Source organism: Emys orbicularis, chromosome 5 (genome assembly GCF_028017835.1).
Source record: "Emys orbicularis isolate rEmyOrb1 chromosome 5, rEmyOrb1.hap1, whole genome shotgun sequence".
NCBI lineage: Eukaryota > Metazoa > Chordata > Testudines > Emydidae > Emys > Emys orbicularis.
This window is the reverse complement of record NC_088687.1, coordinates 15,182,930-15,208,222: the sequence shown is the minus strand read 5'-3', so window position 1 is coordinate 15,208,222 and position 25,293 is coordinate 15,182,930. Positions and strand designations below refer to the sequence as shown.

Sequence of the window (25,293 nt, the reverse complement as noted above, 5' to 3'; positions counted from 1 at the left end):
GCCCCAGTCGTGGCCGCCCTAGCCCCAGGGCCCAGCCCCAGTACACTTCCCTGAAAAGGAGCAGCCAGCCTGCCTGGGGCAAGCAGGAGGGGGCCTTCCGGGCAGAGCATGGGCAGGGCCATGTTGGGCTGTTCGGGGGGGCAGTCTCCCCCAGCCTATGATGTGCACCGCCCATGTTGGGAGGTATCGAAAGGACTGGTCTACACTCAGTTCAGTGGTGCTCACCCTTATTACACTTGTGTGGGCCAAACAGCTACTGCATACTTTAATAAAATTTAAAGTCACCTGTATTGATTTATATTTTAAGTTCAGCTTATTTCATATGTATTTAGATAGAAACAACCTATGTACAGTATTGTTTATTTACACAGTGATGTAAACATGACAAAACAGTAATGATTCGGCCGTTAATATATTGTGTTGAAGCAGGCTTTATGAAATACGGTGGTAGGTCGTATATGGCCCGCGGGCTGTAGGTTGGGCACCCTGTACCATTTGAAACTGGAATAGTTAAATCGGTACAACCCCAGCATCGACAGTGATACTGGTATAAATGTGATATAGTGGTTTGTAGTATATTGGTATGTATCGATTGAACTGTTTCAGTAAAAATATAAACCCCCCCCCCCCCCAAGTGAAATAGTTAAATCAGTACAAAAACCATGTAGAGCAGGCCTAAGGCAGGAGGCTGCATAATCAGGCTGGTCCCTTATATATTCTTTGCTGTACTAAATTAACTTCCCTTTTTAAAAAGGAAATGGTGTATAGAATAGACAGCGTTACATTCGATACATTAATCCCTTTCGATGGTCTTGTTGGTTAGTAGAACAGATCTCTAAATTAGTTATTGCATCAGTGGTGGGTGTTTGTTTTTATTTTATTTTTTAATTGTTTTTCTCCTTTCTCCTTCGGTCTTCTGCTGAAAAGGAAAGCAACCCACAACAACTCAGAGTAGCCTGGTGTTTTGTTTGTGCAATCTGTTAGCTCTCTTTTGCCACAGTGCCTTGGCAGCCATCATTCGATTCCACATTTTGAAACCACATTAGCAGCAGCACTGAGGGCTGCAGGGCTCTCAAGGACACCTTCATGGGAGAAAAAGCACACCTGATGGCTGCTTCCCTTCTAGCTCAGCAAGTTGCAGTCACCAGAATTGAAGTGGGAACAGCCACATGCCTCCAAACGTTAGGCAGACCAGCTGTAAATATTGCAGCAGAGGAAATGAGGCTTCGCATACAAGCAGAACAGAATGTTTTAATGGTAGTGCCTGTGACTACTGTAGTTAAGGTTGATGTGTAACTTCAGCCATAAACCCTCATTTTCAGTTGCTTGTGACTTTAGCCAACAAGCTCTTTTGCAGCTGATGTTTTCCATTCTTGGGCAGAGGCCAGAGGTAATTTGGTTGTTGAAATCTTCAGTGAAATGTGTTTTGCGCTGTTTTTGAGTTCAGTAAGTGTATGTGGAATTGAAAAACAAAATAAAAAACCCTCGTCCCATTTGCTGCTAGCAAAAGTGTGTGCTTGCCTAGTTCCAGTGGCTTAATCCGTTTTGTTGAGACTGGGCTTGTTTGTCTGTTAGTGATATCTTAGTACCTTGTAAGTTAAGAGTGCTGAGTTTTTCCCTCACCCACGTGCCGTACGATTTTCGGTTGATCAGTGGTTAGGTCAAGAGTGCTGCAGAGTGCTCTAGTTCGATCCAGCCTTGTAAGGGTTTTTTCCCCACCCCCAAAGGCAGACTTTCAGTGGGAATCTGCTGTCTAGCTCCATTTGTCGCTCTTTGAAACTCCCACCTAGACAGTGCAGAAAACTTGACAAACACAGGGAAGTTATGACATTGTGGGAGTGCTGGTTCCAGGAGCCCATTTGGGCTAAGGGAAGAGCCCTGGAGTTGGGGCTTAGCACTCCTGAGCGCTATTGGTACCTGCCTCATGTTGATGAGAGTGCTTCCCTACCTCACAGATGTGCTCATACCCCTCCTCATGGACCCCTTGCTTAATGCAAAGCTCCTCCTTGATCCGCTGACAATTCTCTCCGGGTATCCTGGGGGGTGAATTTTCTTTCCCCCATCTATCCAAAAGTTAGGTGGTGGACCAGTTGTCCAGACCACCAGAACTACAGAATCCTAGAAATACTGGGCTGGAAGGGACTGTAAAAGGTCATCTAGTTCATCCCCCTGTGCTGAGGCAGAACCAAGTGAACCTAGACCATCCCTGACCAGGTATTTGTTTAACCTGTTCTTAAAAACTTCCAGTGACGGGGATTTCATATGCATGAGCACAACTGCTGGATCACCTCTGGGCAAGTAAACTTGGACTGGGAGGTTCAGTACTGCAGTAGGATGCCACACTCTGCTGATTTCCCTTACCAGAAGTCCAGATACTGCTTGCAATCTGTTGCACAAACTGATATATAAATGACTATCCAGATGCCCCTCTCATTCTGGGCTCAGGGTCTCAGACAATTGGGATCTGTGGGTATTGAATGCCTCTGAAAACCAGGCCCCACTATTGCTGGGTTTGAATTTGGAGAAGTAGATTGAGGGTGGGGGTGGGGGCAGAGAAACAGCATGCATGTACCTTATAACACCTGCTGTGGGTAGGGCAAAAAGTAAGATTGCATTGATTCTTAGGACATCTGCCAGATGTTGATTAGGGCAACGTATTTTAGAGTAAATATTACGGGAGTGGATTATTATACCTTAGACTTGTGGCCATATATTTACCTAATGCCTTCAGTTAGCTGGTGGTCTGGCAAACACCAGGGATCTACGGGTTAATGCTGTGGTCGATCTCCTCTTGCGGTATGAACACAATGAACTGTAGATGGCTGATGCCCAAGGGGTTGGTGCTTCACCCCTGCAGCCAAAAGACATAGAGTATTTCAGGTTTTCCAGAATTCACATGATCAGGGATGGCAAGGAATTTGTCTCTTAATAGGTTTCTTATCCACACAGCTCAGTAATTGGTAAGTTCATTCAAAGGCGGAGACTTACTTGCTAAGCCCTAAAATGCCCTTCCAAGTCATCTTCCCTCCCCGCCCCCCCCCCCCCCATGAGATAATTACACCTGACATGTTACCAAATCCTGCGCTTGCTTAGATACTGTAGGATGTAAAATACCAGGGTCTTAGTAATTAGAGATGGAAAAGACCAACTTGATCATAAAATTCACCCCTCTTGCCAGCACAGGATACAGCAGAATGGCAACTCTCCGGAGCATATTTTAAAATGAGGCCAGGAGTATCTGACCGTTCCCAAGGAACCATTGTTGCAACAAGAACACAACTATGAATTACATAGTTATTCTAGCTGTCCTGGGACACATCCAACGAGCCTGAACAATAATCGTTCTTTTTAGTTACAGTCAAATCTGTCATCTGCCTGGAAAGGAGGAGATCGAATTATTTCAGATAATAAACAGTGCAGATAATAGGAAATGAATATGTATCAGAGGGCATGGCCTCCTCCTTTTTTAGACGTGTGAGGTTTTTGGAAAATCAGGCTTTGACTATGTTCTCTTCAAGTTGATGGAACTTCAGTAACTTTCACGGGAGCACACTTGGTCTTCTCTTTCACGGTGGGAGCTGCACAGTGGGTCTCTTGAGCTTCCAAATCACATTTCAGTGACACACAGAAGGTTGTGTTTGTTCTGTTTTGGGCTTTCTTTGTTTAAGCCTAAACTAGGCTAGAGGAGGCATAACTGTTTAGATCGACCACTAAAGGCTGTTCCCTAGACGCATTAAAACCACAAGCCCCACAAACAAGATGGTACAGAGCTTGTGGTTGGTGGTGGAAATATTATCTTGGAACTTAAATAGGTCTGAATCCTAAGCTCCTTACGGGGGGGACCCCTGTTGTCGTTGAAGGGATCACTGCAGGTATAGGTGTCTCTCATAGGTCAGCTTGGATAAGGGCCGAGGGCTTGATCCCGCAAGTTGCTGAATACTTTTGATTCCTACTGACTCCGGTCGGAGCAGAGAGTGCTCAGTAGTCTACAGGATGTGGCCTGTGGTTACCATAAAGAATAGGGTTCATATTTGTTGACTTGCATCTTCACTTGGATAGTGCATTTTTCTGTATGTACTATTTTTTGTTAAACATGAGACTAGCATCACCTAACGTAGCCTTTTCAGCCACAACACTATCTGATTGGAGCTTTTCAATTTTCGTACACCTTCGTTTAGACAACAGTGTTATGGAGCCACATTCTAAAAGTCTATCCTAGGGCATGCCGCAGCTCCAGCCTGCTAGACTTCTAACTCTATGGGCGCACCCACAAATCAGGTCAGGAGACGTCAATATGACCACTAAGAACCCCAGGTGCAGACATAGAAAGTGGCTTCAGGCTGTGTTAAAAGCACCCCCCTGGTCCCCCTTCCCTCGAACAGCCACATAGGGCTTTGTTTCTGCATATGTTAATATTTTGCCTTCTCTCAGTTCACTCAGTCTTCAGGTTCTGGGTCTGAGTACAGCTTGTTGTTTTTTTTCTTCAACAGGATGTAGCCATTTCTCCAGCACAACGGGATGAGGTGATTCAGTGGCTGGCCAAACTCAAGTACCAGTTCCACCTTTATCCAGAAACACTCGCCCTGGCCGTCAGTCTCTTGGACCGGTTTTTAGCCACAGTAAAGGTAAATCATTTCAGGATCTGTATCTTCCAGTGGATTTATACCACCAGCTCATGGCTTTGGAAGTGACTCTCCTTGCTGCTGGGCCAAATCTAAGCAGACTCATTGTCTGAGAGAGTGTCCTTCCGGTTTATGCACTGCATGATGCCTTCGATTTCAGATGCTGAACGAGATTAGTGTCTTCAGTATATCCCTTCCTAACTATGCCCGAACAGTGCAGCTGGGTCTGTGGAAACCCCCTATTATCATGAGAGCACAATGGGCCTGGTCTCCGACTCGGGCACCTAGGTGCTACAGTCATACAAATAGTAGATGGCTTTCTGCACCAGTTTCGTTTTTTAGTTAATGGGCCAGATATTCACCTGATGTAAATCAGCATAGTTGCATTGACTGCAGTGGAGACATGCCAGCTTACCTCAGCTGAGAATCTGGCCCAGTGCGTATCCGTGTCAGGAATACCTGCTCTCTTCCCTGTTTTGCCAGCTTCCATTGACATGCTGCAGCTCATCGGTTTAACCGAAGAGAGGAGATAATCGCTCCACTCTCTAGAAGCTGTCCATGTTCATGCTGTCTCTGTTAACCTTGTTTGAATGTTGAGTTAGCCTCACCTAGGCATTTGTCTTCCAAGCTGTATCCAAATATTTTCTCCAAAGGGGGGTGCGGGGGGAGGAAGGATCGAAGTAGAAATCGGAATGCATCCTCTGGTTTAAAATATACAAAAAAGGTCATTAAACTAAATAGATTCTGAAATGCAACAGCCTTCTTGGTAAGCCCTTTCCATACTCGTATGTCCTATGGAATGACACGGAGGGTCTGTGTTTCTATAATATTTAACTCCGACATTGGGTAGGTCTGAGTTTGTTTGGTTTGCATCACCTGGCATTGCTGTTGCCCAGGGGCTAGGGACGTAGGAGTAGTGGGATGGCCGTGGATTAGCCAGAACCATGGCAGGGAACAGATTCATAGGTTGAGGCAGCATTGTGATGGTTTAGTCTGACCTCCTGCTCAAGACAGGCCAGAGAACCGCCCCAGCGTAATTCCTGGAGTGTGAGGTGATAGAAGAATGTTTGGGAAGGCGGGGAAAGAAAGCAGTATGGCAGAAAGGGCTTCAGGAGCAGGGTGACACAGGTAGGAGACAGGCAGGGAAGTGTGGAGACCTTCACCGCCAGGAGCCTGATTGACGTCAATGGGCCGAGCATCAAGGGGTAGGTCTGGGAGGGAGGGCTCTATGAAGATGGTAGGGCAAAAGACGGCACCTAATACAGTGGGGTCCTGGCCCACAATTAGGGCTCCAAGGGTGCTGCAGTAATATAAATAATAAATAAATAATAATAATAATAAATCCAGGAGCTTCTCGGTGAAGGCCATAAAGGGAGTCTATTGGAGTGGAGCTGTGAGTGTGCCCATGAGAGTACGGTGAACACAGTGGTTTAAGAAATAAAATTCCACAAAACTGATTAAAATATTTTAAAAACCAGCCTTTGGGGCATACATGGTACCATGACTCACGGCCCCCGAGTCTGTGCTGTCCTGCCCAACCCCGGTGCAATCACTTACAGCTTGCAGAGTAAATGCAAAGTGGGTCTAAAATGCCACTGAATTGAAATGGTAGTGCTCTGCACGAGGTGCAGGGCAGTGGAGAAACATGTCCCCCGGCCTTGAGTTCTAGAAACTGGCAGTCTTGCCTTTGACTAATATAATCCTTTATTCTGTTTGCTCTGTTAAGCTTGGTTCTCAGTAAATGGGCAGTCTCCTCTGCTTGAGTTTTTAATCCCGTTACAAACATTGCTAAAATAGAGGTCAGCAATATATGCGGAGGAGTTTAAATTTTTACCCCCGTGGTTACATCATTAACATAGCTTGCCTCACTAAAGTACAAATTGGATCTTCCAGTAAGGCCTTGTCTACACTGCCTCTTACAGCGCTGAAACTTTCTTCGCTTGGAGTGTGTGAAAAAACACCCCCCTGAGCGCTGCAAGTTTCAGCGCTGTAAAGTGGCAGTGTAGACAGTGCTTCAGTGCGGGGTGCTATTCCCCTCACGGAGGTGGTTTTATTAGAACATAAGAACGGCCGTACCGGGTCAGATCAAAGGTCCATCTAGCCCAGTATCCTGTCTACCGACAGTGGCCAATGCCAGGTGCCCCAGAGGGAGTGAACCTAACAGGCAATGATCAAGTGATCTCTCTCCTGCCATCCATCTCCACCCTCTGACAAACAGAGGCTAGGGACACCATTCCTTACCCATCCTGGCTAATAGCCATTAATGGACTTAACCACCATGAATTTATCCAATTCTCTTTTAAACGCTATTATAGTCCTAGCCTTCACAACCTCCTCAGGTAAGGAGTTCCACAAGTTGACTTCTGGAGAGCTCTCTCCCAGTGCCGGAGCCGCGACTACACAGCGGCAGCGCTTTAACGTCGGCTGTGTGGACATACTCTACGTCTTTTATATGGTGAAATATTGATAGTGCTTAAACTGCGAGACACTGAAAAGTTTTGTTTTTAAAGAAATCCTGACCTAACCATTTTGACATCTCAGTGACTGGGTCACATGTTGAACGGATAGAAAATGCATTATTGAAACCCCTAAATAGCTAATGCCCTTAGGAAAATATTGTGGTTTCAGTATTTCTGTAGCAGTCAAAGCCTTTGACTGCTCTATAGAGGCTGCTACTGTGAAATGAAGCGGCATAGACCAGGACTAAAAGAAACTCCATTCTGTACGCCAAGGAGTGGTGACAATAGAAAACACTGAAAGCAGTTTGGGGTGGAGTTTCAGTTAACATGGTCCCCCCCCCCAGGTATAGCATTGATCATTTAAACATGTCCTTTTCCCCTCCCTACTGCAAATAAACAGGGCCTATTCTCCCTGCATTTAAACCGGATTTACAACAGGGTAACTCCATTGACTTGGAGTTACTCCCGATGTACAGAAGTGTGAAAGGAGAATTTTAGCCACTGCCTGGGATTTTTATACTGAGACAGAGAATAGCTTCCCTTGAACTCGAATGGGCCTTGAAATAGTTCAGACTGTTCTACGCCCCGTCCTGTTGCCCAGCCATGCTCTGGTTCATTCACATACCAGCAGTGGCTTTTGCTATAGATCACTGCACTAAATAATTAATCCTCAACATAATTACAGTCTTGGTTTAACTGTGTGGCAGTTGCCAATAAACAGGGAGCACAGAGGGGGTGGTGTGGGAGCCAGCGCAGTGTGACTGTATTTTAATACTGTCTCACAAAGGGACTCTGATGATCTGTTTTAGTTTAGAGCCCAGATGATGTCAGGGGCAGGAGGGGTGAGCAGGACACAGTTTCTGCTAAAATAATGCAGTATTTTATGGGGGAATTTTTCAGTACACATTGAAACTCTCCTACAAGCTGTCTTCAACAGCTCCTTTTCCATTCTCTGCATGCAGGGATCTGCCTTCGCCCTACTAAATAAAATTTACTGTTTCTCACAAATCCCCAATTCTTTCCTCTTGCTCCACTGCGCCCTTCTCCAGCCCCTTCCATCCAGAGATGTCAAAGCACTTCACAACTTTAACTAAGCCTTGCCACACCCCTGTAATGCAAGGAAATATTGTCCCTATTGTATAGATGGGGGAAACTGAGGCGTGAATTGATTGTCTGCCTGATCCAAAGCCCGTTGAAGTCAGTGGCCCTACGTGATTTGGCCAAGGTCTTGCAGTGGCTCTCTAGCCAAGATAGGAGTAGAACCCAGTTTCCTATTGAAGATGGCAGTTGTTAAGAAGGTCTCCCAGGAGATTAGCTGTTGGTCTCTTACAGAACTGCCTGACTGATGTGGGGTGAAGACTTTGGGTTCTTCTCTCCAGTTTAGTAAGTTAATATTAATTGGAAAGGATTTGCCTGTCTACCATGAAAGGGACCTAGGTTTGTAGTAGAAATTAATAAATTTTATCTCCGTCCTGGCTGCGTTTACTAGTGTAACCGACTCAAGCCGTGTCAGGTGACAGTAGGTGCTGTACAGTGTGGAAGGATGCTGTGGATTTAGGGGTTACTCACTGAGAGCTCTCGGGGGGCGTTACCCAGGGCTCTAACTAAGGGGCAGCATGTAGTTGTGATGCTCCTGGAGCAGACCAGGGAACTCGAGAAGCCTCTCTGCTGTCTAGTTTTTCCCCACTTGCACCAAGGGAAAATGATTGGTGCCAGCCCTTTACCTTGTGCAGATTACGTCCCCCTCTGTGCCGGCTGAGCTGTGCTGTGTGGGAGAGGGGCTGAATCAAGCCTCCCCCCACTTGTGGGCCTGTGGAGGCTGCTGCTTCCTCCTGCACTGTCACCTGTGGTGTGGGTAATTCCACCCCGCCCCGCCTTATTTCCTTGTGTGGGCATGTAGAACAAACCACAGATTCCCCCTCAAGGACATTGTTCTCCTCACTGTCAGCAGTACCTGGACACGTTGAAACAGCAATTTTATACAGCTGTTTAATTCAAACCTCCCGGTGCCTCGCCATTAGAAGCCAAAGTCCCTGGGAATCACCAATTCCTTTTGTGTCACAGGAACTGGAACCTGTTAGAGGCTATGTTTGTCCTTGATCCTGCATCCCTTCCCCCTTGCTCCCTGCTGGGAGGAGTCATGTTGACTGTTTAGGGACCTAGTTGTGTGAGTGTGGATTGCAGGATCGGGCCTTGGAACTGCCCTGTAGCTCCATTCTGGCTGCTGGAATTAATCCGCCTGGAATTAATCACGGAAGTGCTCTAGGTTAAAAATGGATTTTGTGTTCTGCAGGGCTTTTACTTATTTATCTCTCTCCCATGCCCGGCGGCTTCTTTCAGTTCCATGTTCCACCAGGGCATTTAAATTTTTGTCAATACCGACTGCGTGAGATAAATTGTCAGCTAGCTGTTTGGGAGTGGCCGGGGGGGGGGGGGGGACGGGACGGGACATAACAGTGCTGCTCAGTTTGTGCACAGCATGCTGTCCTAGATGTTAGACATTGCTCCTGGTTTTCACAGGGCTGAATACTGTACTCTGTGCGTACAGAATCGAGGGATGCATCTTCCTTTCTCGCCCTCCTGCTTCGCTGGCATGGGAAACAAAGTCCTGAATCACATTAATATAGCCACTAAGGTTCCGATTCAGCAAAACTCTTAAGCACGTGCTTAACTTCAGGCACACCCATGAGTTCTGTTGATTTCAATTGACTACCTATGTGCCCGAAGTTAAGTACATGCTTAAGTGCTTTTGCAGAATTGGGGCCCATAACAAGGGTTCTTCATTGTTGTCACTCTGCAAGAGAGGTTCTCTTAGGGTGACCAGATGTCCCGATATTATTGGGGACCATCTCAATATTAGGGGCTTTGTCTTATATAAGCATCTATTAACCCTCCCTGTCCTGATTTTTCACACTTGCTATTTGGTCTCTCCTAGTCCCCTCCTCTCCCTGCGCTCCACTGCTTGCTGACTCCAAAATATTTCACCAGAAAGGGCTCAGCTACCATCGTTTGAGAGCTGCTGCCATAAAACATAATTCTCTCTTGGTGTTTATTTCTGACTAGGTACAACGTCAGCACCTCCGCTCTATCTTCTTCCTTGCTTCACATCTAACCCATGTTGTTCTCTGGGCCTGATCCGCAGCTGGTGGAAATCGGCCTGACTCCATTGAAGTAGGTGGAGCTGTGCTGAGTTATGCCAACGGAGGATCCAACCTTCTGTTTTTCTCCTTCCAAGTACCACTGCTCCCACTAAAAACAAGCTCCTGTTCCTCTCCAGCGATGCGCATCACTGGATGCCAATTAGGACGCTGGGGCTGACTGACTTCTATCCTGCCTCATGTAATGGAGTATGGATTTTTCCTTTCCGCGGCTCACAATAGGAGCAGTGTAGTTGGAGGGCAGCCCATTGATCCTGTCCGCATTGTTTTGGCATCCCGAGATCACAGGGTAAGGGAGTTGGAGCCAGATGGTCACAAATCAGGTTCTGCATTGTACTCACGCTGCGACTTTTTTCTGTTTCCTAGGCCCGTCCAAAGTACTTGAATTGTATTGCGATCAGCTGCTTCTTCCTTGCTGCCAAGACCATTGAGGAAGATGAGGTAATATTTTCTCTAAAGGCCTAGCAGCTACTTTAAATTATATGCTCCTCTAATTCTTTGGTCGCTTGAGCAGGGGGGTTGCCACTTGCCAGGACAGGAAAGAAACGGCTTTTATGACTGATGATTGTTCTTGCTTTTCTTTTGTTTTTTAACGTCTGTTTCGGCAGAGGATTCCAGTACTGAAGGTGTTGGCCAGAGACAGTTTTTGTGGCTGTTCTCCAGCTGAAATTCGCAGAATGGAGAAGATTATTCTGGATAAACTGCACTGGGATCTTCACATGGCTACGCCACTGGATTTCCTTCATATTGTAAATATGTTGCTAATTACATTCTTTCCAGTGCTCGTCCTTGGTTGTTGTTTCCCCCCCCCCCCCCCATTTCATTGGCATTAATGTGAGTATGTGCCAAATCTTGAGGGACTTACTCAGATTTTACTTGGGCAAAAATCCCTACTGCTGGTGTAGGTAAGGATTCTAGGATTTGGCCATATGTTCATAGACATGGCCTAAACAAAAATCTAGGCAAAGACTTTCAAACGTGACTAGTGATTTTTGGGTACCAACTTTAGACACCTTAAAGGTGCCTGATTTTCAGAATATGCTGAGCTTGCGTCGTCTGAAAATCAGGCCCCCCCGTAAGATATAAACTGGCCATGTATAAATTCAGGCTGGAAATTAGAAAGTTTCTAACCATCAGAAGTGTGTGTTCCTGGAGGAGCCTTCCAAAAGGAGTAGGGGGAGCAAACAACCTCCAACTAATTTTAAGATGGAGCTTGATAGGTTTATGAACAGGATTATCTGATGGGTTTGCCTATGGTGGCCCAAGACTGGACTTTGTGACACAGAGGGTCCCTTCCAGTTCTGCCCCTATGTCTCGAGTTGAGCACCCAAAACTTGCACCCAAAACCTTTAGTCCCTCTTGAAAATCTTGGCCCTAAATGTTAACTGCCAGTATATCTGCTCCAGGATCAAAGCAAGACGACAATAGAACACAAAGGAATTAAGGAGTGGGGGGGGGAGACATCATCGGTGGATGTGAAATGTGCTTCAATGTGTCCTTAACTGACCCAGGTTTTTGTTTATGGGTTAAAAACTGGGGCCAGAAAGCCCTTTCGTGTGGTGAAACCCATGGCAGGGGGACAGTGGCAAAGAAAACTTTGTCTCCCCTCACAGAATCTCTCCTCAATGGTTTCATCCCAGGGGAGAGCCCTGTTTGTCCATGTCCAGTTGAACCATTGAGTCTGCAGTTCAGGAAGAGGACAGGACCATCCATACAGGGGCTCCATGCCCCTCCCTGGCAGCACTACGCCTATAGAACTGCTCTATCCAGGACTTCTCCTGGCCACAGCTGCCCTGGGACCCTGCTCCCCCACCCCTTACAAGGCAGTCCCCACCACGGACAGGACTTCCCCGCCTGTGTCACCTTTCCTGGGGTATCTCCGAAGGGCCAACGAGGGGACAATGTGCATCCCCCTAGACCCATCTCAACCCAGCACGAGGCTTCCCACTCCTCCCAGAGCCGTCTGCCGTGGGGGACAGTGCCTGGCTGGGGTGAAGCAGAGCATGGGATGGGAGATCCTTGTGGGGCGGGGGGGAACGCTCACTCCGTGTGTGCTGTTGGAGGTTCAAGTGGGCTATGTTATTTCAAAGGCACAGGAACAAATGGCTGCTGGTGCCATCGCATGTGCTTATGAAGCAGTGTGTTAAACTCTGTCAGTAACATACCGACTGGTTTGCTTCTCTTTTTCCTCAGTTCCATGCAGTTGCTGTGTCAACCAGGCCTCAGTTACTGACAGTCCTGCCCAAGATGAACCCATCTCAGCATGTGGCTGTTCTCACCAAGCAGTTACTGCACTGCATGGCCTGTTACCAGCTGCTGCAGTTCAAGGGGTCCATGCTGGCACTGGCCATCATCAGTCTGGAACTGGAGAAGCTGATTCCTGATTGGCTCGCGCTCATCATTGAACTGCTCCAGAAAGCACAGGTGAGGGCCGGGCAGAGTCTTCCAGACATCCCAGCTAACTGGCATTCTGGGTAGGAGAAGGGTCCCGTGTTTCTGGGACAGCCACTGAAAGGAGGAGGAGGAGGAGAAGCTGATGGTCTGCACTAAACAGCCATCAGTGGTTATGAAACCTCTCTCGTCTTGTGACCATTACTCTGGCAGCAGGCAATTGAGAGAGAATCACTTGGGTTAGCCATAGGCCAGGAAGTGAATCATCAAGCTAATGGAGAGAGCTGAATAGATTGAAATTCAGCAGGACAGGCGGCTTTTCCTCCCCCTTCATGTCTCTTGCACACCATCTCTCCCCACCTTACTGAAGATGAACATAGACCTACTTCTTGTTCATTCAAGTTGATTTGTGTCCCTAGGCTCCAGGAAATCTTTGACACCAGTATAGTAGTTGTTGCTGCAGTCAGTGTAACACACCCATCCAATAAAGCTGAGTCAAGTCATAGGCAAGTTACAAGAAGATACATGTACCTTTAATGATATATCTGCATGGCACAGAGACAGACTGGGGCTGATTGTTCTCTTGCTGGTATAAGTCAGAGGATATCCCCCATAGTGTCAAATGGGCATGAGAGTAGAATTGAGCCCCCAGATTAGAAAGTGGAAATAAGTCTAGACTTTGGTTGATCTGACTTTATGGCACCGATCTTTAGCTGGTTGTAACTGTGTCAACTTTAGTGGAGCTAATCTCTGGATCTGGATCTGAAATAGGATTGAAAACAGCATTTTTTTCTGTGAGTACAGGGGTGTGGATAAGGCCTCAAGAGCTGTCAGATTCCCAGCCTCTGAGTTTTGGATGCAAGGTTTTGTGGTTGAGATTTTTTGTTTTCTCTCTCTCTCTCTCTCTTTTTTTTTTTTCTGGAGGGAGGGGGTAGTTTCTATGTTTTGCAAAGATGTTCAGGCGACAGCCTGAAGGGTTGAGTCTTTGAGACATCTCTGCAAATATTTGGCATTGTTTGGCGATTAATATGTTCACTTCTTGATAGCGGGAGCCTAATGCATGAGCTAATGTACAAATCAAAATTGTTTACTGCAGGGAAGGCCCAACTGGCCTGGCCACAAGGGGTTAAACTAACCAGAAAGATGTGATCATTCTTTTCTCCTCCCAGCCACCCCCCCCCCCCCCCCCCGCCAGTGCAGCAAGGGAAGGTATAAAATATTCCCTTGATACACCAGAGATGGAAGTGGTTATAGCACACTTAAATACGTTAAGTGTCCTAACTAGGAAGGCTTTGTGGAAGGGTTAATTTTTTTCTGCTGCATACAGACCGATATGTAAGAGGTAGGAACACACAGGCCTTTGATAAACATTTTGGATGACATTTGCAAAGCCACTTAAGGGATTTGGACACCCAATTCCCATGAATTGTAATGGGAATCAGGTGTCCAAATCTCTTGGGCCATCTTGAAAAATCTTGGCCTTTAAGCAGAATAATCCCGCCTCCAACTGATCACTTCCCCACATTCAGCACGTAAACAAGCAGCAGCTAGGTATGTGGACGATGGACGTGTAGAGAGCCAGAATTGCAGTGACTCACCTTGTTTTGCAATGCCTGTGTCTGTTTCTCCAATCTAGATGGACAGCTCCCAGCTGATCCACTGTCGGGAGCTTGTGGCCCGTCACCTTTCCACTCTGCAGTCTGCTCTGCCGCCCAATTCTGTATATGTCTACAGTCCCCTCAAGCGTACCCTGGTGACCTGTAACAGAGGAGCGTTCAGATTCAACCCCTCCTCTGTCCCAGGGCCAGAATTCTCCAAGGACAACAGCCGACCAGAAGTGCCAATCAAAGGTACAGCCGGGTTCTACCAGTGTCTGCCAGCTCCCACTGGCTGCAAGCAAGCCTCCGCCAAGCGCAAAGTGGAAGAGATGGAGGTGGATGACTTCTACGATGGAATCAAGCGGCTCTACAATGAAGACAGTGCTCCAGAGGTGGCGGCGCTAGAAAACGTGGGGTCTGTTTGTGGCGCCGATGTGTCGAGGCAAGAGGGGAACAGTTCCCCTTGCCCACCTTTACAGCCGGTCTCTGTTATGTAGCTACCGCCTGCGCAAGCGTTCAGAGGAAAGCTACTTTTTAAACCATGCAAAATCAGGCTATGATGTATGCGGGAGTGGGCTGGGAAAGAAGCTGTATCTCATCAGGCTGAACTGAAGAGAGCCAAGAAAACCTTTTTTGAAGATTTTCCCCCCCACCACCCCCCGTGTGGCTAATTATAGTTCAACTATTATTTAAGCACTTAAAAACACAAAAAAGTATAAAAAATCTACAAAAGACCCAAAAAACAAACAAAAAAAGTAGCAAAAAAATTTTTTTTTTCTTTCTAGTGTCATTGGTTCCCCTGTTTTTCTGCTACTGTGTATTATAATCCATCTTCCGTGTCCAAGAGCTCACATTGTGCAAAATTGTTCCAGGTTTTCCAGCCATCCCGTGTCTTTCTGTTCCGATTTCCTCTTCCTGTTTGCTCTTCCTTTAACACTGCAAGTCTTGTGTGTGATTCTCTGTACTCTGACCTTCACCACAGATATCTTTTTTTCCCCATAACAACCAAAAATCCTTCTTTATTTCATTAGCTGCTTTGGTGTTTTAATGTAAGAATATTTCAAACTGGCTTTAAATAAAAGATTTGGAAAAACAATCCTACGGCATTTGCAAACTGCCCCACATTTAAAAAGCCAAAGCAGTGTGAACATGCTATAGAAAAGCAGTAGGGAGACTGTGTTTAGTGTCTTACACAAATAAGAAGTCATTGTGATTAGAAACTAAGTGATTGTGGTTTTGATTTTAAAAAGTGAAAGCAATCAGTCACATGATTAGGCCAATTTGACTAAAATATTGTTTTTTCACATCCACACAAAGATTTTTGCAGTCAATTGGCTCTCTTGTAGGTGCTCACACAAGATTTAATTAATGCGTGCGTCAAATGCAAACCGTAAAGTCTGCAATTGATTTTGATATGTTTGTAAATTTTAGCATGAGATCAATGCTGCTCATTTAGGTGCTGGGACGGTTCTGTGATTCTGAGTTTTGGAACGTGTGTAATTATAAGCCACAAAATACCCCAAGTTTTGTGTTTATGTAACTTTTAACCCAAAGTTTAAAAAAACAAAAAAAACCTTTAAAAGCTTGTCCTTTTTAAAATGTTTAATCCCTGTTCCTCAGAATGACCTGCCCTGGATCTTTAGCTCTCTCTGCAGCCCTGAGGAAGATATGGTGTTCAGAGCCATTGTACTGATGGAAGCCTTCTGGTAGCAATAAAAAAAAAGTTGTCCTTTAATTTGTGAGTTGTTTTATTTTGCTTTTGCTTTTTGCACTGGGCAAAGGTGAGTGTTACACTGGGGCTGCAGCAATGCTGACAAGCCACTGCCAGGTGGACTCTTCCAAGCAGGGCACCTGAGAGAAAAGGAAGCGTGGGTTTTAATACACTATAGTCCTGATTTTTTTTTTTTTATTTTTTTTTCAGAGCTGCCAAGGATCCAGGATGCTAACTGCAACCACATGCCACCTGGATTTTATTCCATCCATTCCTCCTTCATCGTTACTGCTCAGACCATCCCTCTCTGGTTACTCCTTACCCTCCCACCTTCTGGTTCCTTTCTCTCCAAATACAAGTGCAATCCTGTCTATTCCATTATTAAACATATATCTCTCCCAACCCCATCTCCCTCTCTTAACTACCATCTTCCCTCTTCTCTTCCCCTCCAAAGTCACTGAACAAGCTGTTTACAGCTATTGACTCAAGTTTCTCTGTACCAGCTCCAATCTGGATTCCTCTTCCTCCTCTCTATTGAAAATGAGGTTTCTAATAACCTACTCTTGGGCCACATCTCAAGGTCTTTAGTCCATCACTGCTCTCCTAGACTTCTCAGCTGCTTTGGAACTAATGCCCTCCTTCTGGACACATACCCTCTCTGAGCAGGCCTCGCTGGGACAGAGGTAAGAATGCCGGTGGCCAGTCGAGAGGAATGCTCCCATTGGTGGAGCTGCAGCTGTGGGTGAGTTCCCAAAGTCGGCCAGTGTGGATAAGCCCTTACATAGCTGGATGTAATTGTCTTGAGAACCACCAAAAGCATCTTGTTGAGGCTTCCAGAGGAAGTTGCTAGAGAGAAACACGCCGTGCTCTCGCTGTGCCGTGCATTGTCCCTTAAATGCGGGGCTGAGTAGGAGCAGATTCCGTATCAGCATATCTGTCAATACAGCCTTTGGGATTGAGCCTTTGGACACCCTTTCTATCGATTGGCTTCTCTCGATTTCTTAGCCACCTTGTTCTCTTCCCGTGACCTCGTACTGATTTGTGGATGGAGCCTTGGGGAAATGTTTTACAGATGGAGGACGTGAAGGGGCCGAAAAACACATGTTGCTGTTTCTCGATGCTGCCGGAAGCTTGACAAATGCCCAACAACCTGGAAAAGGCGATGTGGGGTCCAGAAACCAAATTGACAAGCTAAAGAAGCAGAGTGGTGAGAGAATGCCCCTGGGAGGGCGCCAGGCCCTGCGCAGAGCAGGGAGGGGGAATGCATATTTGTCTACATTGGCGGCACCATGTAGGGTGCGTGTCACTCCGCGCCACAGTGAAAAGCAAAGTAAAAGTAAACTAAAAAAAAAAGTAAAAATTGCAGTGTAGATTTGGCAGGCCTTGCTTGAGAGCCATGGTTCTGGTGTGTTTTTACTTGCCTAAGCAATGCCTCACCGTCTACGCTGCTCTTTATACCGGTGCTGGGGGGTATGCAGCGTCTGTCCTGTACATGTCACTGTAAGTGTAGATAGTCATAGACTCAGCCCCTTTGAGCCTCTCCCAGTCCCTCTGCGCCCAGCTCTTACGCACTGGCTCATCCGTGTGTGTTAGAATACTGGTAATAAGCAATGCTTTATTTGAATTCGGGTGAATCTTTGTCGTGCTGCAGCAATACGATTCAGGCTTTTTCAGTCCGCACCTTTTCTGGCCAAGATTTTCAAATATGGGGGCTTAAAAACCTCGGAAGAGATGGGTTCAGTTCCCAGCTCTGCCACTAGCCTGCTGGGTGACCCTGAGCAAGTCACTGCCTCGCGCCGTGCCTCAGTTTCCCCAATGATGGCATTGACCTCCTTTTAAGTGCTTTAAGATCTACTGATGAAAAACGCTATCAATGAGCTAAATTTTATTATTATTGAAGCTACTCAGTGGCCTGATTTTCAAAGGTTCAGAGCACCCAGCAGCTCCAGCCAGAGACCACGGGGAACTGGGGGCTCTCAGCACTTTCTGAAAAACAGGGGTGCCTCGCTGAGCAGCCAAACTTTAGGCTACAATGGCTGGGACTGTTGGAGGAACCTAAGGGAGTTAGGGACATCACTGGGAATTGGGCACCTAATTCTCCTAAACATCTTTGCAAATCCCAGCCCAAACAGACTGGAAAAGCATCTATCACTGTGGCTATCTCCCTAGGGCTGTGCCTTTCACGGCACTATTTTTCAGGATTGTATAATTTTGTTGGAGGGGGTGGCAGGTGAAGCATTGTGTGTTGAAATTGTATATTTAATCACTTAAACGCATTGCTTTATCAAATCTATATGAAAATCCCCCTCAGTCCAGTGATGAGGCTATGGGCCATATGCTCAGATTGGAGAAATTGGCAATGCCCAAAATACTTAAGACTTCTACAAATGTTGATTATTTAAGTAAAAGATCCACTGATGTGTTTTCCTTACAAAAGCATGTTGCCTCAGGCGTTTTTGCTCTTGGGTGACAGAGAACAGTGTTTTCAATATGTAAAAATAAATATACTCAAGCCAGAAAGTTAATTTTCACAGTGGGGAAGGCAGAATTAAAGTTAGTGGTTAGCAGCGCAGTAGTAGAGTTCTCTGGTTTGCATGTGGAAACCAGTTCTGTGCCTATTGGGCAGGGCAGTTCTGGCCCAGCTAGTCTGAATGGCATATTCTGAAAAGACCTACGTTCGTGTCACTCACCAGCAGGGAAATACAGAGCTAGTGAGCCTCTGGTATCTGTGCACAGAGCTGTGTTCGCTATTAACTCCTGAATTCAACTGCCTTGCTTCTTGGGCGGAGCTCAGATCCCTGTTCTTTCGCTCAAGAGTTTAATGGCCCTGAATCCGTGAAGCAGCTGGGCTGTGACTTTTGAGAAGCACCTAAGTGACTTAGGAGTACAAAGCCCAATGATTGGCAAGGGGACATGTGCTCGTTTGAAAAGCCTGGAAGCACATGCTTAAATAAACCCCACTGACTTCACCAGGCCTTGCACCTGCTGAAGTGTCACCTCTGCTCTTCTGGCTGAGAACAGGGGATTATCAGGACAAGCTGTCAGTGTTTCATAGGGTTGGACTGTACCCCTATTGGGCCTACTGGCATAGGGGCCAGGAAACTCCAGGAGGTTCCCCTGCTCTCAGGACTCTGGCCCACGAACGCTGCCGGGGTCAGGGTCCTCCACAGCTTTGCCCCCAGCTCCCTGCCAATGTGGCTGTAGTGAGCTGCACGGCCCGGGATGCCCCTGCCCTGCCAGTTCCCCAGTGCAGAGACGCCACAGTAAAGCTAATCCAGCCCCATAGCGCTATTCGCTCCCTTCTGCTGTTCCCATTGGGTGCAGCGAGGCTGATGTGTGCTGCCCACGGCCTTGACTATCCCGTCCCCTACCCTGTGCTCTCTGGCTCCATTATCACTGTGATGTGATAGGAAGCATGGAAGAGCAGGGGCTCTCACCCAGCTGCTCAGCCTCTCTGAGCATCAGCGTATTAACATCACTCTCACACCATTGCTAAACAAGCTCCCAGCGTTGAGCCGGATCCTGCAATGCTTCCTCCGATGAAATGTCCCGTTTTTCTTCTCCCCCGCCCCCCCTTCCTCCCCGGAACTGGCCAGCTGCATGGTGTGCAGGACTGCAGGTACGTTTACAGGGCAGTCGGAGTGACTGTAGCTCAGGTAGTCGTGCCCACGGGAGCGTTACTCTAGCTAGCACGCTAAGAATAGTAGCGACGATGCGGAGGTGTGGGCTAAAGTCCCAGGATCTGGGCACACTTGTACAGCCCACACCACTGCATCTTTAGGGCTAGCGGCACTGGCTCAATCAGAGTCAGCCTGGGCATGCCTACCTGCGCTGCAATCACACCGCCGATTGCCATGTTCCACATCCCCCGACCCTAGAACAGTGGTTCCCAAACAGGGGTTCATGAAATGTTACAGGGGGTTCTCGGGGGGGGGGAGAATTCCCTAATGGCGGACAGAGCTGTCCATAGGGACCCCGGGCAGCACGGGGCCAGCAGCCCGGAGCCCCTGGATTTCCAAGAGCTAAGCAGATCAAAGCAAGCATATCTATCAGGAGATTTAAACTTCAAGACTTCTTATAAGAAATGGAAAGGGAGGTGGATATTTTTTGCTGTTTTTAAAATTAAATAGGCTGCTAGTGTTTTTAAATTATGAAGAACAAGTTTAAGCTTTGTTATAACATGCGTCGTTTGCCTGGACTGCTCAAGACCTGAATGCTTGTGTAGGAGGAACTCTGAGTTGGCTTCTTAAATACCTTCCTGCTGTTTCACATCTGATACTCCTTAGGAGCGAGAGGCGCCAGTACAGGGGGTGGGGGGCGAGGATCACGTGCCACTCCAGCGTTGGCACCCCTTTTTTCTACTGGTGCCTCATCTTATAACAGGCTTAATCAAAAGTGAGATCTTGGAAGAGTTGCCGTTTTCATAATGTAATAAAAATACTGTAGTGATAAATAGTAATAGTGTGTAATAAGCCTGTCATAAAAACAAATTTTATATTTCCAAGATCACGGCTTTTATAATTCATTGCTGAGGTAAGGGAGAAAACACCTGGAAATATTCATTTTTAGGAGGGGGGTCGCAAGACTTGACGTTTTAGCGCAAGGGGTTCGCAGGTGGTTAAAGTTTGGGAACCACTGCCCTAGAATAACGGCTCAGAGCGCACAAACAGTTAGCTGAGAGTCACATAAGGTGTCTTTTGCAGCCTCTGCCTCCCTCCTGTGGCTGAAGTGGCTGTTACACTCTGTTTTGAATTATTTTAGGGCATGAAAACCGCAGATTTTGACTTGGCGTGAATGCTTGTTATCCAGAGGGGAAAATAGTGTGGTGCCACTTTAACCATAATTATATGACAGCCCTGCTAGTTTACAAAGCCAAATGCTTCAGGCTGCAAAGGTGCGTGGGAGCTGTCTCAGAATGAAAAGGACAGCTGCCCTCGTACCAAGGAGCTGTCTTGCTAGGGGACGGACTGGGGCCACAGTTGAGTCTGGCGCGGAACATGTGGGTGGAGAGGGAACAGACGATGGTGTCTAGAATTCAGGCCCTGATTCACTGGTGCCCTGCACTCTTTGCCTTTTGATCTGCACCCACTTTGTGCTGATGTAGACAACCCCATGGGTAAATGGCAGGGGTGAGCTGTGTGCATAAAGCAGGCTCTGCCTTTAGGTGATCTGAATCCTAATATTTTAAATAATTCCCTCCAGATGTTTCCCAATTTCCCTCTGCACATATCCACCTCGAGCGACAAAACCAGCCCTTCCCCACATCTCTCAGCATGCCCCAGGTGCTTAGTCTTGTACAGGCAGCAGCGGAAATGGATGTAAGGGGAAAGCAATTATACTCTAGTCCTTTTCCACTTCTTCAAGGTCTCTAGAGAAATTAGCTTCTCCCTACTTGGATACTCGCCTTTTATTTATTGTGTGAACAGTATAAATTCCTCATTTAAAAACCCAATTCCCTCTCCCTTCATGAAGTTTATCGTCTCTCATGGTGCAGTGGTGTGGTGATATCACACACAATGATGTCAATCAACTTGTGTTATGGGCATGGTTGCTTAGTGAATGATTCACCATCTACTTCCTCCAGCAGACAGGCGTGTCCGCTCCGAACCACACTGGGTGGGCACAAGCCCAACTCGCTTTTCCTGTGGCAATTTGTGTGTGTGTACGTTTCTTTTCTTTCTCATCTGCGGCCTGACTCAAAATCTACTGCAGTCGATAGGAGTCTTTACATTGGGCTCAAGGGTCTTTTGACGGAACCTTTAGTGCGGCTGAAAAGTACATTTTTATGCCCTAGAAGATGGCCAAATCCAAGCTCATGTGTGTCACGCCGACAGGCACGTGTCCAGCAGAGGGACCGTGCCAAATGTCTCGGTACCATCTGCTTCTACTAATGTGCTGCAGCGGCTCCAAAAAAGTAATAATTCTTCTCTTCTAATGGGCAACGGTGCATCGCTTTTTGGTCCAGTCTTCCTCCAGCTCCAGCCCCACAGCACATGAGCAATGAAGCCCTTGCATGCCTGTGACCTGCTGGAGGCAGGGCAGCCCCCTGGAAGCAGGTGCTGCTAACGTGTGAGGCCCAACTTCATCATTTACGTTCTGGGCGGTGGCCTGGCCACACTTCACCACTGTGCATGGAAAAATGGAGCATTTAAAAGACCACACAAGACCCGACAACCACATTTTTATTATGAATCACACACAGGAGGAAGTGCCTTGTGGACACTGATACAAATGCCTAGAGGAACCTGCACGTTACGTAGAGCTCCTGCCTTGCCAAGCCAGTCACTGAATGGAGTGTCAACCTCACGGCAGCCTGTTGCACTGTTCACTATGTTCCCATGAGGTTACCACGTCCAGCTCCTGTTACGACATCGACCTGTCATGCCATGAGTGTTCAGCACCTAGCCCCATGTGGGCCCCATTTTTGGTCGGCCCTTAGGCACGACTGTAATTAACATGATTAATAATTAATGGACAACAAATTAACCATCTTGCCACTTCTTCCTTGCCTTAGGGTTTTTGGGTGCTGAGCTTATCAAGCCTAGGGACTCCAGTACAGCAGCGCACGAGATGGGGGGGTTACTCTGGAAGAGAACAGGTGAGCAGCTCCTATTCCTGACCCTGTACAGGCTGCTTCACTAGATGGGCTGGCTTTGTGACCTACGCAAACTAAAGGGGAAGCGATATGTATGGAAGTGTAATCTGTACAAGCATAGCATGGGCAGTCTGAGACGATCTGTAATGGGTACAAGTCCCACCCTTGGGGGCTTTTAAAGTTAAGACGTTTAAATCCATCGCAAGGGGCCTGATTTTCCCAGAGGTGCTGAGAACCTGCAGTGCTGACTGGTTGCAGAATAGCAGACCACTGCAGTTAACCTAGGAGAGCCTGACTCGCCTCTCCCTGCCTAGTGCTGTGACTCAAGCGTTGTGACGCTGCTTATAAAACCACCGAGAGCAGAGACTCCAGCACCCACTGTTAGATGATGGGGTAAGACTGGTTTCCCGGTGTTTAAGTTCTCTCGGCGTTGGTTGTGTTGTAGCAGTGCTTGGGATCCGTGGTCACAGAGCAGGGCCCCATTACCTTTTTATTTTAAAAATATTCAAAATGGATTAGGCTAGTGTAGGGACTCCGAGCATGCAGCAGTGAATGAAGGAGAAAAGGAGTGAGGCACAAGCATGTGAGCGGGGGGACAGGGAGCGGGGGTGAAGTAAATAGAACTGAACTTGTCTGGAAGGCATGGCCATTATAAACTCCTCGGGTGAGACATCATCCCGTGGATCTGCACCGGTTTCACCGGGGCCTTGATGCTGCAACGACTTCAGTGCTTTTGAAAACATTACCCTACCCTTTAAGCACATGCCTATAGCTTATTGTCAAATGAAGGCTTCAGAGGGAGTTAGGTAATGTCTAAGCCTCTAGCTGACCCTCTGCCCAGCGGTGACTTTCACCTGGGCTAAGCTGTTTCTACTAAAGTCATATAGGCCATGGTCCTGTTCCCATTGAAATGAATGCAAGTTGTGGCATTGGCTTTCAGTGGCAGCACTATGAGAGCCCCGAGTCCTATGCTTCATATAGATCAAACCAGTATCCTTCTACCATGCTAACATCACGGCCTGATCAAGCAGTGCTAGACGATGGGGTTCAACTCTGCTAACGGATAAGGCAATGGCTTTCTAAGTCAGAGATTGTGGGTTCAAGTCCCATCTGGGGTGAAGGATAGCTCAGTGGTTTGAGCATTGGCCTGCTAAACCCAGGGTTGTGAGTTCAATCCTTGAGGGGGCCACTTAGGGATCTAGGGCAAAACTGGTCCTGCTAGTGAAGGCAGGGGGCTGGACTTGATGACCTTTCGAGGTCCCTTCCAGTTCTATGAGATTAATAGGTATATATATATATATATATATATATATTAATCAGTAAAGGTCACATTTTACTAAAGTGGTAACAATCTGTGGCAGAAGTCAGAGTGGAGTCAGGCCTTAATCCAGCAATGCACTAACCCTGCATGTCCTAAACTTAAACTCAAACATTTTCTGAAGGTGGTTTCTTCTGAGCGAGTCTGTTTCAGGTACAGGGCCTTAATACCATACTCAAGTTTTCTCCCCATCTTTGACTATTGCAAAATTCTTCTCCCACTCCTTCAGGAGGAGAGTACAGTTCAGCCAACTAAATTTAATACCAGAAATGGTAAACATAATTTTGTAAGGCTGATCTAAATATTTCCTTGATGTATAAGCACAAATCGACTTAATCAGATTGAAGAAATGGTTGTTTTATCACTCCAAGCCTAGCCCTCTCTCCAGCAGCAGGAGTCCAAAAAAACCACCACCACCCCTGGGCTTCTGAAAAAGCACGTAAGCAAGTTTGGGAATGAGGGTGCTTTTTATTCTGTAAACAAGAAAGGAGGCAACATAAAATACTCTGCATTCCCTTTGTCACTCCACACTGAAATGAGTTGTGGTCAGGAGCAATGAACAGCCACTGCTGGGCAGCAAGTGATTAGGAAAAACTCCCCCACAATACACCTAAAATGAGGATCATAATGAACAGAGCCCACTGACACTAGAGGGCACTGGACTTGCATGTGTAACTACGTTGCAAGTTTTTGGCACTTTTCAAGCTCTTCAGTTGAATCTGCTTCTGAAGTAAACAAGTGAAAGTTATACACATGTCCCACAGCAAGACTACATCAAGCATGTAAAAATTACTGGATGGGCTTCACATAGTTAAAAATAGTCATCTCCTCAGACAGCGATCTGTGGGGCTGGATTTCATAGGCAAAGATCCCATTTTGCACATGAAGAGGCAGAAGATCAGCTGAAAACAACTGAACAAATTCCATCAACACGACAGTATCAAATAGCAGCTCTCTCTGCTCATGCCACTTAATACTTAAAAATAGTGATCCCTGTCCAAGGAACTGTTTTTAATAAGTGGTTTAAAATGCACAGGAGCATACGCCTCATGACTGAAAGCCGTGCAGAGTAGCCAGATCAGGTGGTTTGTCAGAGAGGGTTAGAGTTGGTGCTAGCTTAAGTCTACTACTCAGCAATCATCACTTATTATTGGACACTCATTCTGTCCGTGGTCAATAAGCTTCTTATTTAATTGACAGCCGTGTGCAAAGAAAAAAGTTCCCAATGTCATATCTGTGATAGCATCCAAGTTCTCTAGTCCACTTATTCTCTCTCTCTCTTGGTGGTAACGAAAATCCTGGAGTTGACATACTGGTCAGCCCTGGGGAGCAAACAGACCCTTACAGCTACGTACTTCCCTGACCCACGCTTTAAAGAGCAAGGCGGAGCTCATAGAAGAATGAGGTAACTCTTCTCCCAACGGGTGCGTACATTTCCCGC

At 46.8% G+C, this 25,293-nt stretch overlaps 1 protein-coding gene across 1 annotated transcript in view; it reads left to right on the top strand.

The window, feature by feature from the left end:
* The window catches only part of CCNI (cyclin I), a 51,605-nt gene extending 35,642 nt beyond the window's left edge, over positions 1-15,963 (top strand). Inside the window, exons 3-7 of the mRNA XM_065405203.1 lie at positions 4,491-4,625; positions 10,606-10,680; positions 10,848-10,988; positions 12,433-12,663; positions 14,267-15,963. Of these exons, the coding sequence (XP_065261275.1) occupies positions 4,491-4,625; positions 10,606-10,680; positions 10,848-10,988; positions 12,433-12,663; positions 14,267-14,725 (1,041 nt within the window). The 3' untranslated portion in view covers positions 14,726-15,963. The remainder of the gene's footprint in view (positions 1-4,490; positions 4,626-10,605; positions 10,681-10,847; positions 10,989-12,432; positions 12,664-14,266) is intronic.
* Positions 15,964-25,293: the final 9,330 nt, after the last annotated feature.